Source organism: Buteo buteo, chromosome 13 (genome assembly GCF_964188355.1).
Source record: "Buteo buteo chromosome 13, bButBut1.hap1.1, whole genome shotgun sequence".
Classification (NCBI taxonomy): domain Eukaryota; kingdom Metazoa; phylum Chordata; class Aves; order Accipitriformes; family Accipitridae; genus Buteo; species Buteo buteo.
This window is the reverse complement of record NC_134183.1, coordinates 38,548,673-38,563,062: the sequence shown is the minus strand read 5'-3', so window position 1 is coordinate 38,563,062 and position 14,390 is coordinate 38,548,673. Positions and strand designations below refer to the sequence as shown.

General features: G+C 53.9%; 1 protein-coding gene across 2 annotated transcripts in view; it reads right to left on the bottom strand.

Annotated features, from left to right (window-relative positions):
- Positions 1-50: 50 nt before the first annotated feature.
- The window catches only part of CPEB1 (cytoplasmic polyadenylation element binding protein 1), a 28,292-nt gene continuing 13,952 nt past the window's right edge, over positions 51-14,390 (bottom strand). For both annotated transcript variants that reach the window (XM_075043999.1, XM_075044000.1), the window contains 9 exons: positions 10,752-10,978; positions 8,853-9,102; positions 8,423-8,536; positions 8,229-8,318; positions 7,077-7,213; positions 5,668-5,866; positions 2,856-2,950; positions 2,515-2,595; positions 51-1,665 (listed from right to left, as the gene is read on the bottom strand). In XM_075043999.1, coding sequence (XP_074900100.1) covers positions 1,555-1,665; positions 2,515-2,595; positions 2,856-2,950; positions 5,668-5,866; positions 7,077-7,213; positions 8,229-8,318; positions 8,423-8,536; positions 8,853-9,102; positions 10,752-10,978 — 1,304 coding nt within the window. In that variant the 3' untranslated portion in view covers positions 51-1,554. The remainder of the gene's footprint in view (positions 1,666-2,514; positions 2,596-2,855; positions 2,951-5,667; positions 5,867-7,076; positions 7,214-8,228; positions 8,319-8,422; positions 8,537-8,852; positions 9,103-10,751; positions 10,979-14,390) is intronic.

Below are 14,390 nucleotides of genomic sequence, written 5' to 3'. Positions count from 1 at the left end.
CCCACAAGGCAGCCCCTGAAGCAGCCTTTGGTAACTGGTACCTAAAAACGCATCTCCCAGCAGAGCGCTCCCCTCCCGCCAAGTCACCTATGGCATCCATACGTTCCCCACCACACGGGGCTGAGGCTCAGCTTCTCCCACCTCTTTCAACCCTGAGAGCTGAGGACAAGAGACCCGGCCCCATCCCGCACAAAACGCACAAGCAAGGAATACGAGAAGGTTTGTTGGTTTTTTTTTTTGCTGCAACGTGTTTATTATGTGCCAAAAACTACACCACAGCTTACTCCACGCATCTGTAGGAGAGTGCAGTCTTGCCTGCATATACTACAATGAGGTAGAGACTTCACACACAGCTTCACGAAACCCCACAAAGAGCAGCTGGGATATGCAACAATGCAACATCAGCTCAGCAGGAAAAAAAGAGGGAGAAATTATGACACTGGTTCTTTGGCACACAGCTTCCGATAGAGGGGAAAGTAAAAAAAAAAAATTAAAGTTCTCAAATCCCAGCAGCAGCATTTCAGTCGACTGCACCATTACTCCGTACATTTCATAAAGGAAAGGAAAAGTACTTGTCCCCTCTAAGAGAAAGGGCTCCTATGAACCTTCATCTGTCCACCGAAATGCAGCCCTTTTTTAGCTAGTTACAAAAGAAAAGTAAGTCCTGTGACTTTGTGTGATTAAAAACCTCTATCAACCCCCCTTAAGTGCAACTTAAAAAAGTGCAACAAACTATTTAAAACTATATACAGCAGCTCAGAGATCGTTTATCCGGTCCAGTTTCAAATCCAAAAAAAGCCCATCCTGTTCTGTTGCAAACCCCTCGATTTACAACTTTCCACCAGCAGCCCCCAGACACAAATTGCAATAATGTTAAAAGCTGCCAGGAAAGAAAAAAATCTCTCTTTTCAAACGACTTAAAAACTGTTTAAGAGTGTAAAAAGGAACTGGTAAAAACCCTTGAGCGTAAAATATGAAATATGATTTGGTTTAAATGAAGAGCAAAGTCTCCTTGTTGTTACAGTAAAAAACGCCAGCTGAACATTCAGTTTTTTTATGCCGTTCAGATGGGGGTTAAATGAATGGAAAGGCACTGTATGGCAACTGCAAAAAAATGGAGCCAATGAGACCTGCATTATTACCATCAGTATTGCAAGGAATGTAAAAAAGCGCCTTTAATAAATAAAAAACCTAGGTGAAGGCATCTGCATAAACACCTTCTCAACACGTGGCCCTTTTTTTTTTTTGCTTCTCATCAGCGAACTAGGAACCAAAGTCTGGGAACTGCAGAATCGCTTGAGGGGCGCTCCCCCCCCTCAAAAAACCCCCAAACAAAACCCGACAAAATTCACTGTGCATTAGTGCAGAAACAAAAAGACCAGCAAGTGCAAACGTGAATGTAAGATTTTTTTTTTTTTCCCCATTAGTCCTCAGGAAGCACGTTCCCAGCCTGGGTCTGGCACCAGCAGGCACGCTCGTGCGCTCTCCACTTGGCAGGTTAACAAAAGGACTTTCTCCTGCGCCTGCGGCGGCCCCCGAGCCTCGGCGGCCTCTTTAGCTGGAGTCTCTGTTCTTCTGGTTGCGCATCAGCGGGCGGTGGTGACGCAGGACCTCCATGGAGTGCTGCCAGTGCCAGCAGGAGCGACAGAAGTACTTGAAGCAGATCTGCGGGGAGAGCAGAGGGGCAATGCCATGGGGCAGGGGTTTCCAGGCAAGGCAAACAGACACCAGCCCGCCGGCAAAGCGGCATCCCCTCCCTCCCCGCTTTTGCAGCCCACGCCAGCAGAGCGGAGCTTCGAAGCAGAGGGAGGGAATTTCAGCAATGCTGCCGGAGGGAGTGGTGTGCTGAGCTTCCAGTGTGGCTCCTTTTAAAAAGAGCTGAAAAAAATCAGGATCTGGATGCTTGCAGGCAGGGGCCGTGGCACCTCTGCCCCACACGTGGGCAGGGGCAGGGGCAGGCGCCGGGCTCTGCCGGCACTCCCTGCGCTCCCACTGCCATCCCTGCCAGCGGAGCAGAGCGCGCTGCTGCTCACCTCCCATCTAGACTCCACGGGAAGCTGCTGGACCCCGGCCGAGCTCCCTCGCCTGCAGCGAGTGGAGGTCAGCCAGAGTGCCCCACGTTTTGGGCAGGTCCAGGACCGACTGCAGGGTGATGACACTCCAACTTCCAGCTGCCACAGCTCACAGAGCAGTGGCCTCCCCTCAGGGGCAGCCCGCTGCACACAGTGGGCCCTGGCACTCCGGCACAGCACCAGCAGAGCCATGGCATCCCCAGCTCAAGGCAAGGTGGAAAGCTGCCTTCGCCTCCTGGCGAGCACCGGAGCTGGCCCCCCCAGGAGGGCTGCACCTCCTCCAAAACAAGGGCCCACCTTGGGCTCTCGTGTGAACACTTCACCCTCTCCACTCAGCAAGGGACAACAGGCCTCCCTAGACACTAAAGCGAACGCTGCTGCAAGCAGCGGAGCCTGCTCCTCCCCGAGGAAACCCCGCTGTGTCAGCAGGGGAAAGCCTTACCTGGTCTCTGCAGAAGAATGGGCCGGGCTGGGTGCTGCAGACTTGGCACATGGAGTCCTCCAGGTACGGGTCGATCTGAACCTGCAGAACCAGGCAGTGAGCACAGAGCAGCCCTGAGGACAACTGCCTGCTCCCTGGACCGCCCTAGCAGTGCTGACTCACCACCCTGGGTACCCCAAATCCATCACCGGCACCCCTCACAGCTGGCAGAGCAGCAGTTCACCACCTCCCTTTGCCTCCACAGGGATACAGGGCAGGCCGTGTGGGTCGTGGTGCACCCAGCAGTACCACCCATCATGCACAGACTCGACTCCCCAGGCTGCCCCATCAGCTCCACTCACCTTTTTAGTAAACTTGGTAGTTTTGATTTCCACAAACGCAGCGGTCACTGCCTTCAGATAACTGCGCTGGTTGTTAAAGGTGACACGGCCAGACCCTGGAACAAGCCAGACCGCAAGTGTTAGGCTGACCCAGCACCTATGGCAGGAACCGGTGGAGAACAAGAGGGAGCTGCTGCCAGCACCACCCCTTCCCCCGGTGCAGTTCAGCCACTGGCAGGGAAGCAGCTTTTGCAGGGAGACTGTATCCAAGGCCTCTGTGGCTCTGCCTGCCTCCTTCCCCAGGCAGTAACAAAAGCACAGCAGGCAGCCAAGAGCAGAAAGGCTTTTCCATGGACACCTCCGGCTTGGTTAAGATGTGAGCTTATGGGTGGCAGCGCTCCCAGGAGGACCAACAACGGCCAGGCAGACGGAGGGAGGCTGCCAGGGCACTGCTGAGGGCAGCGCAGCAACGGGCTCCACGCCTGCACCTGAAATAAGCCGGTGCCGAGACAGCTCAGCAGCTTTTATATTTTAAGCCTCCCACTCATCCCGGAGCCCTGCATTTTGCAGCTTCATTGTCAGTCGGCAGCATTCCTGCACCACTCGCTTCCAGCAAGTTTTGTTAAGCTCCAGGAAAACATATCTGTACTTACCTACAAGTTTTTGCTCTGTGTAAGGGGAGCTTTGGCTGTTACAAGACTGTCCTGCATTCCGGCCAATTGCCAAAGCTCAGCTCACCACTGACAGCCACAGTGCAAAGCGTCACCCAGAACCCACCTACTCCTCTCCTGTAGCATCGTGCAGGACATAGGCTGGAGGCTCTGGATCTGGTTCAGGGTTACGCTGTGTACGAGGATTGCAGCTGCACTCAGGGGATCCTTCCTTTAAGAGAGTTAATTCCATCTCCTAGTGGGGCCTCCTGAAAGCTGTCTGGGCAACTGCTTTCTCTGTTGACCAGGATCAGCTGGTCTCAAAGGCAGCTCCTCATAATTACAGACAGCGATTTCTCACAGTACATGCCTCCAGCAGGATCATCCTCTGCCCAAGATGATTCAACACCAGGCAGGTTACACACAATGGTCTTCCCCTGAGGAGCCTTCTGCCAAGCCAGGGCCAGCAGTCAAGCAAGCCTAAGGCAGCATCTCAGCACAGGAGATGCTTCAATCGACACAAACAAAATCAGGGTACCATTTAGTTACCAAAATTGAGTTCATATTGCTGCAACTTTAAGACAATTTCAAGGGTAAAAGTGCCAGTCTGCTGTTGGGAGCCAGAGATCTCACCTACTTGAGGGAGCAACCTGGGCTCTGCATGAAGCCACAGGAGGTTTTAAGGTCATGCTCTAGGACCTCACAGTGCCAGCACAGGGCAGGTTGGTGTGCAAGACTTCATCTGTGGTCATACTAAGAACTTGCTTAAAGTCTCATACTTCATTCCCAACTCCTTGGGACTGTCCCCCCCCAAAACCACTTCAGTGGTAAAGCACTGCAGCACCACAGGCATGTCCTAAACCTCAGCCTTGACCAGAAAAGCCTGAAAGCTGTCCAAGGATGTTGATGAGCAGACAACAGCTCTGCACTACCAAATGCTGACATTGTTCCTGCTTGGCAACATGCAGGAGATTCACGGTCCCTTCTTAAGAACGTGACTTGCTGCAGCCTGAGCCTGGAAAGCTGGTCCTCATGCTCAAGCTGTAGGGTTTTTCCACACAGACCAGTAATCTCAGTGCTGTCTCCTGGCCCATAAAGCCACCAAGGAGGTACAGGGAACACATGTCACAACATGGGATGTTTCAGCTCCTGTGACATGAGTGGCAAGTGCCCCATTTCCCTTTGGGAGGCTGTATCTGCAGGGCACAGGGACAGGGCTGCTCTGTTATTACAGGGGCTGCGCTCGTGATCTACCCCTCTCAAACACACAGCCCTGTCTGGGAGGTGAGACCTCAAAGGCTTCATCCTTTCCACCTGCAAGAGCACAGTAGGTCTACCTGACCAGAGGTCATGGTTCAGGGCAACAGCTTGAAGCACAGGCAGCAGACTTGCTGCCTGCAGCAGTCCGTGGTATCAGCCCCATCAGAGGGGAGTGCTGTCCAAGAGTCACACTCACCCCTAGCGCCTCTCTGACCCTAGGAAAGTTGATGCCCTGAGCTGAGGTGGACATGTCATCCCCCAGCAGACCCAGTCAGGAGTCTCAGGGGAGCCTCTCCACTTGTGCCACCAGCTGCCTTGGAAGCCCAAAGTGACAGCACCCTGAAGGGGATCCAAACAGGACAGTGGGAACAGGACACTGCCCACAAGTGCTGGTTCAGGTTCAACTGAGCTGCCCATAGCCCTGCCCTGTTCCTGCTGCCTCTCCAGCAGGCAGGTTCAGCAGCCAGTGGGTCCAAGTTTTCCCTGACAGGCAGTAGGAACCAGGGCAAGAGCCACAGCCATCTACACTCTGGGGATGGAAGAAGAGCTAAAGCAGCATCTAATGACCATTAACAGCTGACTGGCCAGGCACAGCCCTGAACAAGGGCAGGAAACATTTCAGCAGTGCCTAAAGAGATATTAAAAGCCTTGAGCTGCTCTGCAATGGCCTAGGACCTTCCAGTTCCCAGGCATGTCAGCTCTGCCAGCCCTCCCCCAAGACTTGTCTTACCTCCCCATGGCAGGGATGTGAGGAACATCACCTGTGGCAGAGGCTGGCCAGACATCTGCTCCCAAAGCAGGCGAGGGCAAAACCTGGCAGCCTGGGCAGTCTTCCCCATTGAGTGACCAAGCAAAGGGCACTGCTGCAGCCTCCTCAGAGCATGCTGTGGGCAACTACTGATCCTGGCGGGATCATCTCTTACCGATGGGATACTTGTGCTTGTCCGTGTCGATGCCAGCATAGACCACCCCTCCAAACAGGTCACACATGACAGCTGCCAGGGCCTCCGCATTCAGCATTCCGTGCAGAGCCCCCACAAACACCGTCTTGCTGGGATCAAGCCGCTGTGATGGACTGCGCACAAAGTTGCTGTCTGCCAGCACCCATGGGATCACCTGCACCTGAAACCACATACAAGTGGGTCAGGTCAGCCAAGGGCCTGCAAAGCCACAAGCTGTGCTGCTCTACAGTGCCCTCGGCTGACAGCAAAAGCCATCCCAGATCCTCAAGACCTTACCCCCGACCTGCAAATATTGCTTTGTTACTGCTGCTCAGGGTCCACATCCAGGATGCTACAGCTTTGGAGCTCCAGCTGTGCTCCAGACACCTCCAGAGCACCCACAAGGCCCACTAAGGGAACAAAACCAACTGCCACAATGCTCTGCTTCCAGCCAAACTGGAACTCAAAACACTGGTCCCTTGGGGCTGGCAGCCAGGAAACAACCCATGCACAAATGGATTTTACTTACTGCCTGCACCTATGTTTAACAGCCCAGTCAGATGCCCGCCTGCACAAGAGCCTGTTGGAGGAGATCAATGAAACAACCCACCCACTGCCAATTTCGACAGGAGCTTCCATCTGCTAGACAGCTGATCTAGGGCTCCAAAGAGGAGAAACTTCTGCCAGAGCTAAATCACCAAGCATGAAAGTGCTGCCAATAGCCAGACACCAAGAGAGCTGTCTGAAGCGCAATTAGTTTGTGCCTGTCTAGATAAGAACTGAATCTCAATTCTTTAACTCCACAAACTCACACAGTGGTACTTGATCTATAGCTAAGGTCCCCCTTTACTGGAAGGCCAACCTGAGCCTCTGGCAGCCTCAGCACCTCCAGAGCACAGGTCAGCCAGCCAAGGCTGTGCTGGGGATCCAAAATATCTGCCGGCGGCAAGCATGAAAGCCATTCGTTCTGCAAGCAGACAAAGTCTAATAAAGCACCAAAGGGATCAAAGTCTGTCTCTGCAAGCAAAGGTGTACTGAAAGAAGCATAAAGCGCTAAAATCCCTGCTCCTGTGCTCCTTTCAAGCTAACTGAAACCACCCAGCTTCATGAAGCCAGGGTCTGCCACAGATGCAGGAGCTCCAGATCACAGCTTCTGACACAGGCCATCGCAAAGGACAAACACTGATCTGACACTTCCCTCCTTGTCTGCATCCAGCCCTACTGCACGAACACATCAATTAAAAGATGGCCAAGAGCCAGTTTGACTTCTGCTGCTCCGTTTTAGCCCTGCTTTCCTGGAGCAGAGTAGCACTGTGCACCCCCTTGTCTCCAAGGATCTCATCAGCATCCTGTGCTGTCATCTCTAGGGCTACTCTCATGGGTCTGCTCACCTCTTTGCAGCGCATCCTGCGGCTGGACATCTTGAAGTAGTATTCACTGAGCCCATCAGGGCTCAGCAGGTCCTGGGAGCATGCCTGAAGCAGAGCACGCACAGATTTCTCCGACTCAAACACCAGGTAGACATATCCTTGAGAAGTGAAGGGAAAGAGGCAGTTGTTAGAACTGTAGCAGAGGAGAAACATCATCCCAGTTTGCAGACACCCTCAAAAATCACTCTCAGATGCCACCCAAAGTATCTGCAACTGCATCTCCCTTGCTGTCCCCAACCCCTTCTAGGGAATGGCAGTGATTTGCGGCACCTGCCCCAGCAGACTCTACATACAAGATCCACCCATGACACAGAGCCTGGCCAAGCTGGAAAGAGCCCAAACTCAGCACGGCACAAGGGGGCAGGTTGCCCATGTCCAGTGGCATGGGGGCCACCATCCCCCATGCAGAAAGCCACATCTAGACATGACAAGAGGGCACCACCAAGCCTGGCCAGTGTGTTCTGCAGGAGAACACTTCGCTTCATATTTAGGATGTCTTGGCCCAGAAATATAAGTTCATGGCTTTAAAATCACTTCCATCAGCGCCAGCACTCTGTACCTCACATTGCTCTAGTGACTGAACGAGGCCATTAGGCACCATTGAGCCTACAAACTAGTTGCTCTTTACCCCATAATTCATTACTGCTTACACAACACATCAACCCAGCTACTTGAGACAGGATTATGCCCCAGGCGCTGCTCTGCTCACCAGTCCCCACAGCCTGCCAGCTTGCTGCGGATGCACATTTGGATTCACCGCACACGCTTTATGCTAAGGGTGCGCATGCTTTGGGTGCTCGCGCCGGCAGTGGGGACTAGTGGCTATTGCCCAGAGCAAGGCAGCCCCACTTGGGGTCGAGAAGCACCAGAGAGGGTTTCCCCCCATCCCACACTTCTGCCCAGCCCTGCTAGGGACAGGTGGGGACGCCAGGTTTGATGTGACAGTGCTCTGCAACCCTGGTGCAGACCCAAGTGAGAGCAGGACATTTACCCTAGGGTGCTCTGTACCATCCAGTCACCAGCATGCAGCCGTACCATCCCAGCATCCGTGCTGTAACATAGCATGGGAAAAAAGTAACCCTACCGTGTCGCTATTACCTTTAGGCATATTACCTTTGGGAGGGCAGCGTGGGTGTTTGCCATCCTTACCAGGCCACTCCACACTCAGTGAGCCAAACACACGGAAGGTGTTGATCAGTCCAGCTACAGACAGAAGGAGAGAAGTCAGCATCCCCCTCAAAAGCTCCATCCTACACCCTCCTCATGCCAAAACCCAAGGCCTTAGTGCAGGGCCAGGGGCTGCTCACCTTCCGTAATGTCCCATGGGACTCCTCCCAAGAACACTTTGCAGGAGTAGACGGGGTTCTTGTGGTTTCGGGGAGGCAGCTGCCCACTCCAAGTGCAAGTTGCTTCATTCACAGCTTGAACAAGCACAAGCAACACTCAGTACAGGACCATTTATTTCCCACTCTCCCACAGGTCTCCAAGCAAATCCCCGTATTCCACAGCTACAGGTTCAGCAGAGCTGCAGCAGCAACAGGCACCTGCCCAGACAGCCTGTCTGTTTTTCTGTCAGCAGGTAGACCCAGAGTCAGGCTTGTGCATGGAGAAAGGTCTAATCTGCTACAAACTCTTGTCCAGCCACATTATCTGCACAGAGGCCACCTATGTGCCCTCCCAGAAGCACAGGACCATCACCATGCGCTGAAGCCTGCCAAGAGCCACCATCCAACTTACCTGCTGCTTGCCTATGAAGCCTGGCTTCTCTTTCAATACTGAAGGGGTCTTCTGGAGAGTCCAGGAGATCCCAGGAAGGCCACGCAGATGCTCCAGGCCATCTTTTTGATGCATTGGCTGGGGAGGAAGTTACTGTAGCCAGGGCAGCTTGATCTTGATCCAGCCGGGACCCCACTCCCATCTTTAGGGGGTCTCTTGACACCCCACTGAGGGGCAGGAAGGGCAGAGGAGGGGAGATGCGAAGGCTTGACTGCAAGAGAAAGTCCACATTAAAACCCAGCTTCCAAGTAAGAGCACATAATGCTGGAGGCCGTGCATCACACTGTGGCCCTGCCCTCACCCACGGCAGAAGGGGCTCTCTGTGATCTCCTGTCCTCCTGAAACCTTCTGAGGTCTGGCAGAGGCAGGAAAGCAGCCACCTCACCTGTCCCAGCAGCCTGATGGGACCACAGTTTCCCTGGGAAAGGCCTCCCCCTGCAGCCACTTCCCACTGAACCCATACCAAATTATCAGCTGCGGGGATCATTAAGCAGGAGGCACGCTGCAGACCACAAAGCCAACAGCTACCCCCAGCCTGCACAGCCTCAAGGACAGCTACCTCCCCCAGGGAGCACCAACCACACCAGGAAGAGCCTCATGTTTTGCTCTGGGCCCTGCCTGCAGCAGGCATGGCTTGCTGGCAGCACCCATGGGCTCTGCAGGCAGCCAGCTGGCTCTTGCCCTCCACAGACCAGCTCCCAGGCCTGCCTGACCAGGGTGAGGGCTCAGCTGGCTGCAGAGCCAACTGCTCACAGGTTTAACTTGCCTCTCCCAGGGTGGAAGGAGTAAGAGCACAGATTAATAAAAAAGCAGGGATGTGAGACACTGTGCAGCTTGAGTGCCAGCCGCTCTGCAGATCTAGCTGTGCACTGCTGCAGCACAGCCGCCCACGCTGAGGCCGTGCTGGGGAAGACCTAACCTTCACGAACAAGGCCAGCACAAAGCCCTGCCGCCCCGCACCGCCTGCCGTCATCAGAGCCTGGGGTGCTGCAGCTGCTTACAGTACTCCTGCTCAAGATCCTGATCCTCCAGGGTGGATCACAGGAGAATCAACTCCACATCAAGCTCTCTGTGTCCTTCACACCAACCCCAACATGGGGGTCAATGCCATGGCCACACCATGGTGGAGCCAGAAGCAGCTCGGCCCTGGCTTTAGCCTCAAGTTCTGAGGACAAGCCATGCAGCAGCACCCACAGACCTGGCTGGAGCCTGGCTGTCCTGCTGGCACCCAGAGCTGCCGCTCACACTGCAACGCAGACCCAGCAGCACAGACTGGGTCAGCAAGACAGACGCTTGCCTCCCTCACTGGCTTCCAAATTTAGCTATGCTTTAGGGAACAGGAGCAGGCTAGACCCAGTTTGCTCTAGAAGAAACAGCCCTGAGATGGAGAAGTGCAGTCAGCAAACAGGAAAGGCAATGAAAGGCAGGGACAAGAGCTCCTGAGAAGCCCAGGCTGCAGCCTGGAGGCAGCTGTGCTGATCAACCACCTCCCTGCCAGGATCAGGGCACAGAGACCCTCCTGCCACACAGCAGCTCAGGAACTCAGACCCCTCTAGGAACTACTTTAACCCATTAGGGCTGCAAGCACAAAGCCAAAAGGCCAAACACATTATTTAGAAGAAAAAAATAGAAGGATACTGCTAGTTTGTGCTGAAGGAGGACTGCATGATCAGCCCTTCTTCCAAACCCTGAGCTGCAGGAGAACCTTGCTGTGTCAGAGTGGGCATGACAGGTTCCTCCAGCACTCCCTTCCTGACCAGGCAGGGCTGTGGCTTGCAGTGGCCTCCCAGCTCTCCCGTGCTCCCCAGAAACACAGCAAGACACCAGGAACCACAGAGTGGGTGCAAGACCCAAACTTACGATCAAGTCTGAGAGGTGGTCGGAGCCAGAGCTGAACCCACTGGTGTCTGAGTCTGAGGGGCTGCTGGAGCGGGAGTCCAGGATGGAGCGGGAGTCCAGGCGGGAGCTCCTCAGTGTTGGCGTGGAAAACTTTTCTGGCAGGTCTGAACCAATGGGGTCTAGAGGCAGGAAACCCAGTGGGGGCTTCCCCAGGACATTCCCGAGAGGGTTACTCAGCATGCTGAGAACTGCAAGAGAGAAAGAGCCCATCAGTGCTGCAGCATGACACCTCCTTCCCTCCTGGCTCTTGTGGCAGAGGCCCAGGCAGGTACTGGGCTCCTGTCAGACCACAAATGGCTTGTTTGGGAGGTGGCACATCTGGCAGGTACCAAACCTCCGCACAGCTCTGGAAAGGCTGCACACTCTTTGCCATGAGTTGTAGTGTGGTGCTGCACAGCTGGAGCCAACAGCAGCAGCAGCCTGGTGTGGCTAACACAAGGGTGGGTTACTCTCCCAAGGTTGAGATCAGCCAAGAGATCCCACTTCATCTGGGAGCAGAATCAGAAGACCTCACATCCTGGTTGTGGACCTCATAAAGGTGCTCCACACAGGCCTCTCTGCCCAGTCCATGCCATTATACTGGCATCTCTTTCTGCTTGTGCTGGAGCAAGCTGGGACCCAGGGGTCAGCTACCCACAGTTTTAGTGATGGGGACACAGACTGGGCCCACAGCCAGTCTTTGCTGCATACACCAATGGCCAGGCTGAGAGGAGCAGGGTCTGGGCATCAGCAGGCATTTGCAGGCTTGTAGGTGGGACGCCACACACATCAGCCCCGACAGGAGCTGGCTGTGGGCAGCCAGCAACATGCCAGTCTGGCCTGCTGACAAAGGAGATGCTTCACAGTCAGTGGTGAGCACTGTCCCCGGTACACGTTCACAACAAGCCTGTCTGGTCAGGCCTTTGCCCGAGAGCGGACAGATGAGTACGCATCAGATTGCTTCCCTCACACAGCAGCAGGTTTTCCTCCCACTGAGGAGAATCGAGGCAAGCAAATTCCTCCCTAGAAACAGAGCTGCCTCCCCGAGCAGAGCACCAGGCCACCGAGGGGTCATGAAAGTCCCATCCTGCTCCATGGGTCAGCAGTGTGGGGCCAGCTGCCACCCAGAAGGAGAGGGAACACAGGGCAGGCTCGGCCATGGGGGATCCCACAGGGGCACAACACCAGCCAGCTCTATTCAAAAGGAGCAAGTCTCAGCAAGCTGAGTGTGTCCCCAAACCAAATGAAAAGAGCAAAGCATTCAGAAATGGTTTTAATTATTCAGAGGCTGCAAAACAAGGCAGCTTGCCCCGAAGCTTTCAGTTTTCAGCAAAGCAAGTTTGGGATCCACTTGATATCCTCCAGACCCACCTGATCTCAACCAGCTAGGACCACAAGGTTTTTAACCCAGATTTTCAGCAGCTCTTGTGCAGAAGATTAATAATCCAAAACGCTATCCAAACCAGGTGAATAAAAGTGCCATCATGCTCAAGTGCACTACAGTCTGACACCAGTACCAACTCAGTGCCAGCACCAGAGAAAGCTGCCGAGCATGCCTGAAGCGACATGCTGGGATGTAGCTGCCCCAAGCCGCATTATCCAGTGGCGTACCTGCTGGGGAGCTGGCATCTCTAGCCTCATGCTACAGGGAGAAACCTCACAACACCAACAGAAACCTCAGGCAGGTACAGGTGGGTCCTTTACTTGAAGAATCTACCTCAACTCAAGGCAGAGCTGGTCTGCAGGATCCCTCAGCAACAGTCACAGCATCTTCCCGTATTTGCAGAGTCTTATACCTGCGAGTTTCCCTGGCAGGGCCGCAGACCCATTTTGGCTACAGCACAGGACTATGAACTCACCTCTGACCACACTTGGAAACGGAGCTCCTGCCCTTTGAATATCTGCTTGGGTCTTCCCAACAGCAGCATCTGTGCTTACACCCAACCCTGCAGCCACAGAAAAACCTTGCTGGCCCAGCAGTACTTACCCTGGGCAGAGCTTGAGCAGCAGCAGCCCCGCTAGCGGCAGTAGGTAGCCAAGGGAAAGCTGTCGCAGACAGCTCAAGCTGGGGAGGAGACTGCTCCCTCCTAGTCACAGCACAGAGCAGGGCAGAGCATCTCCCAGCCCAGGCAAGCCGCACTACGCTGGTTTGCCGACTTCTCTGAAGCCACGTGACATGTTTAAAAATACAGCCAGTGTATTGTTCCAAGGGAGACAGCTGAATTTGTTAAACAGGCTCAAAAATCTGATTAGTCACTAAACAGTACAAGAGTCAAAGCAAAGCAGCTGATCCCATGGCCCAAGCCTCACTGCCGACAAACACTCCAGTGCTGACACCCTCCTCCTCAGCCATCAAGCACAGTGGGTTTATAACATTGGGCAGCGAACAGCCCTGTGCTGACCTCGTGTGCGCAGCATTCCTAGAGACCTGGAGCAGCAAATGCCATGCAGATTGCTACCAGGCAATGCTGTCCTGCACCTCATCTCCTGGTTAGCAGAGATGTGGGAACAGAACTCCATTTGGGATGCATCAGCAAGGGTTCGGGGGCTCATCAGGAGCTCCCAAAGGCATTAAAAGGTCCAACTCCTCTGCCACATTTATTTCACCTTCATCTCTGTCACCACTCTGGCTTGCTACAGCCACTGCTTACACATTTGCTCCCAGGATTGCTTAGCTCTCACCACAGCTAGAAAACCAGTAAAGCCAGTATGAGTGCGTTCAAGTAGCAGGATTACTGGCCTTTAAGGGGATCTACTGTCTGGACATCTGAGTATCAGCACCTACCACCAAGCAAAATCCTGCCGGCTACAACTGACCCACTCCTAACCTGATGTCCTGGAAGCACTGACATCCTGCTGTTAATGCAGATGGATTTCATCCACTCCAGAAGCTTTGACAGGTCTGCACAGGCAACACTCAGTTACACGCTCTGCAGGCTACACTGAGCTCGTGGGAGACCCCACATCACCCCAGTGGGTCTGACTCAGCTTCACTTGGTATCTACAGCCACTCACAGGGCCATCGGGAGGAAAAACCATGAGCCATGCTCAGCATTTCCTCCTTCACACTTAAGCTTAACAATCAGGTTGTGTCTCCTGAAGCCAGCCTTTGCAGGTAGCCTTGGAAACACCAGCATAAGAGACCAAACCTTATTTCTCACCCCTCCACCCCAAAGGCATGCTGCTCTCCCTGCTCTAACCCACAGAACCCCCTCCTAGGGGATGGGGCACAGGAGCCTAACAAAGGTTGTCTACCTAAAAACAACAAAACAAAACAAAAAACCCCCACCTTCAAGTCATTGGGGCCACTCAAAGCCACAGTTCTTCCAGGGAAGTTGGCCTTGTCTCCCCTCCCAAGCAGACAGCTTGCAGAAGAGAAAAGCCATTTCCATTGCACATGCAAGATGCAACAGCAATTTCTGGTGTCAAGAACATCCCTGAAGATCCCAAAGTGAAGCAGCAAACATCAGGTAACTACTCAGACTAAGAAAAAAACCTAAGTGCAAACAACTAAGTATTTTTCACATCTACGGGGGCAATTTTAACTGAAGGAACAATGTGATTCCTATTCATCCACTCATACACAGCAGCCCTGCTGTCCAGAGCATGGCAGTTTGCAGA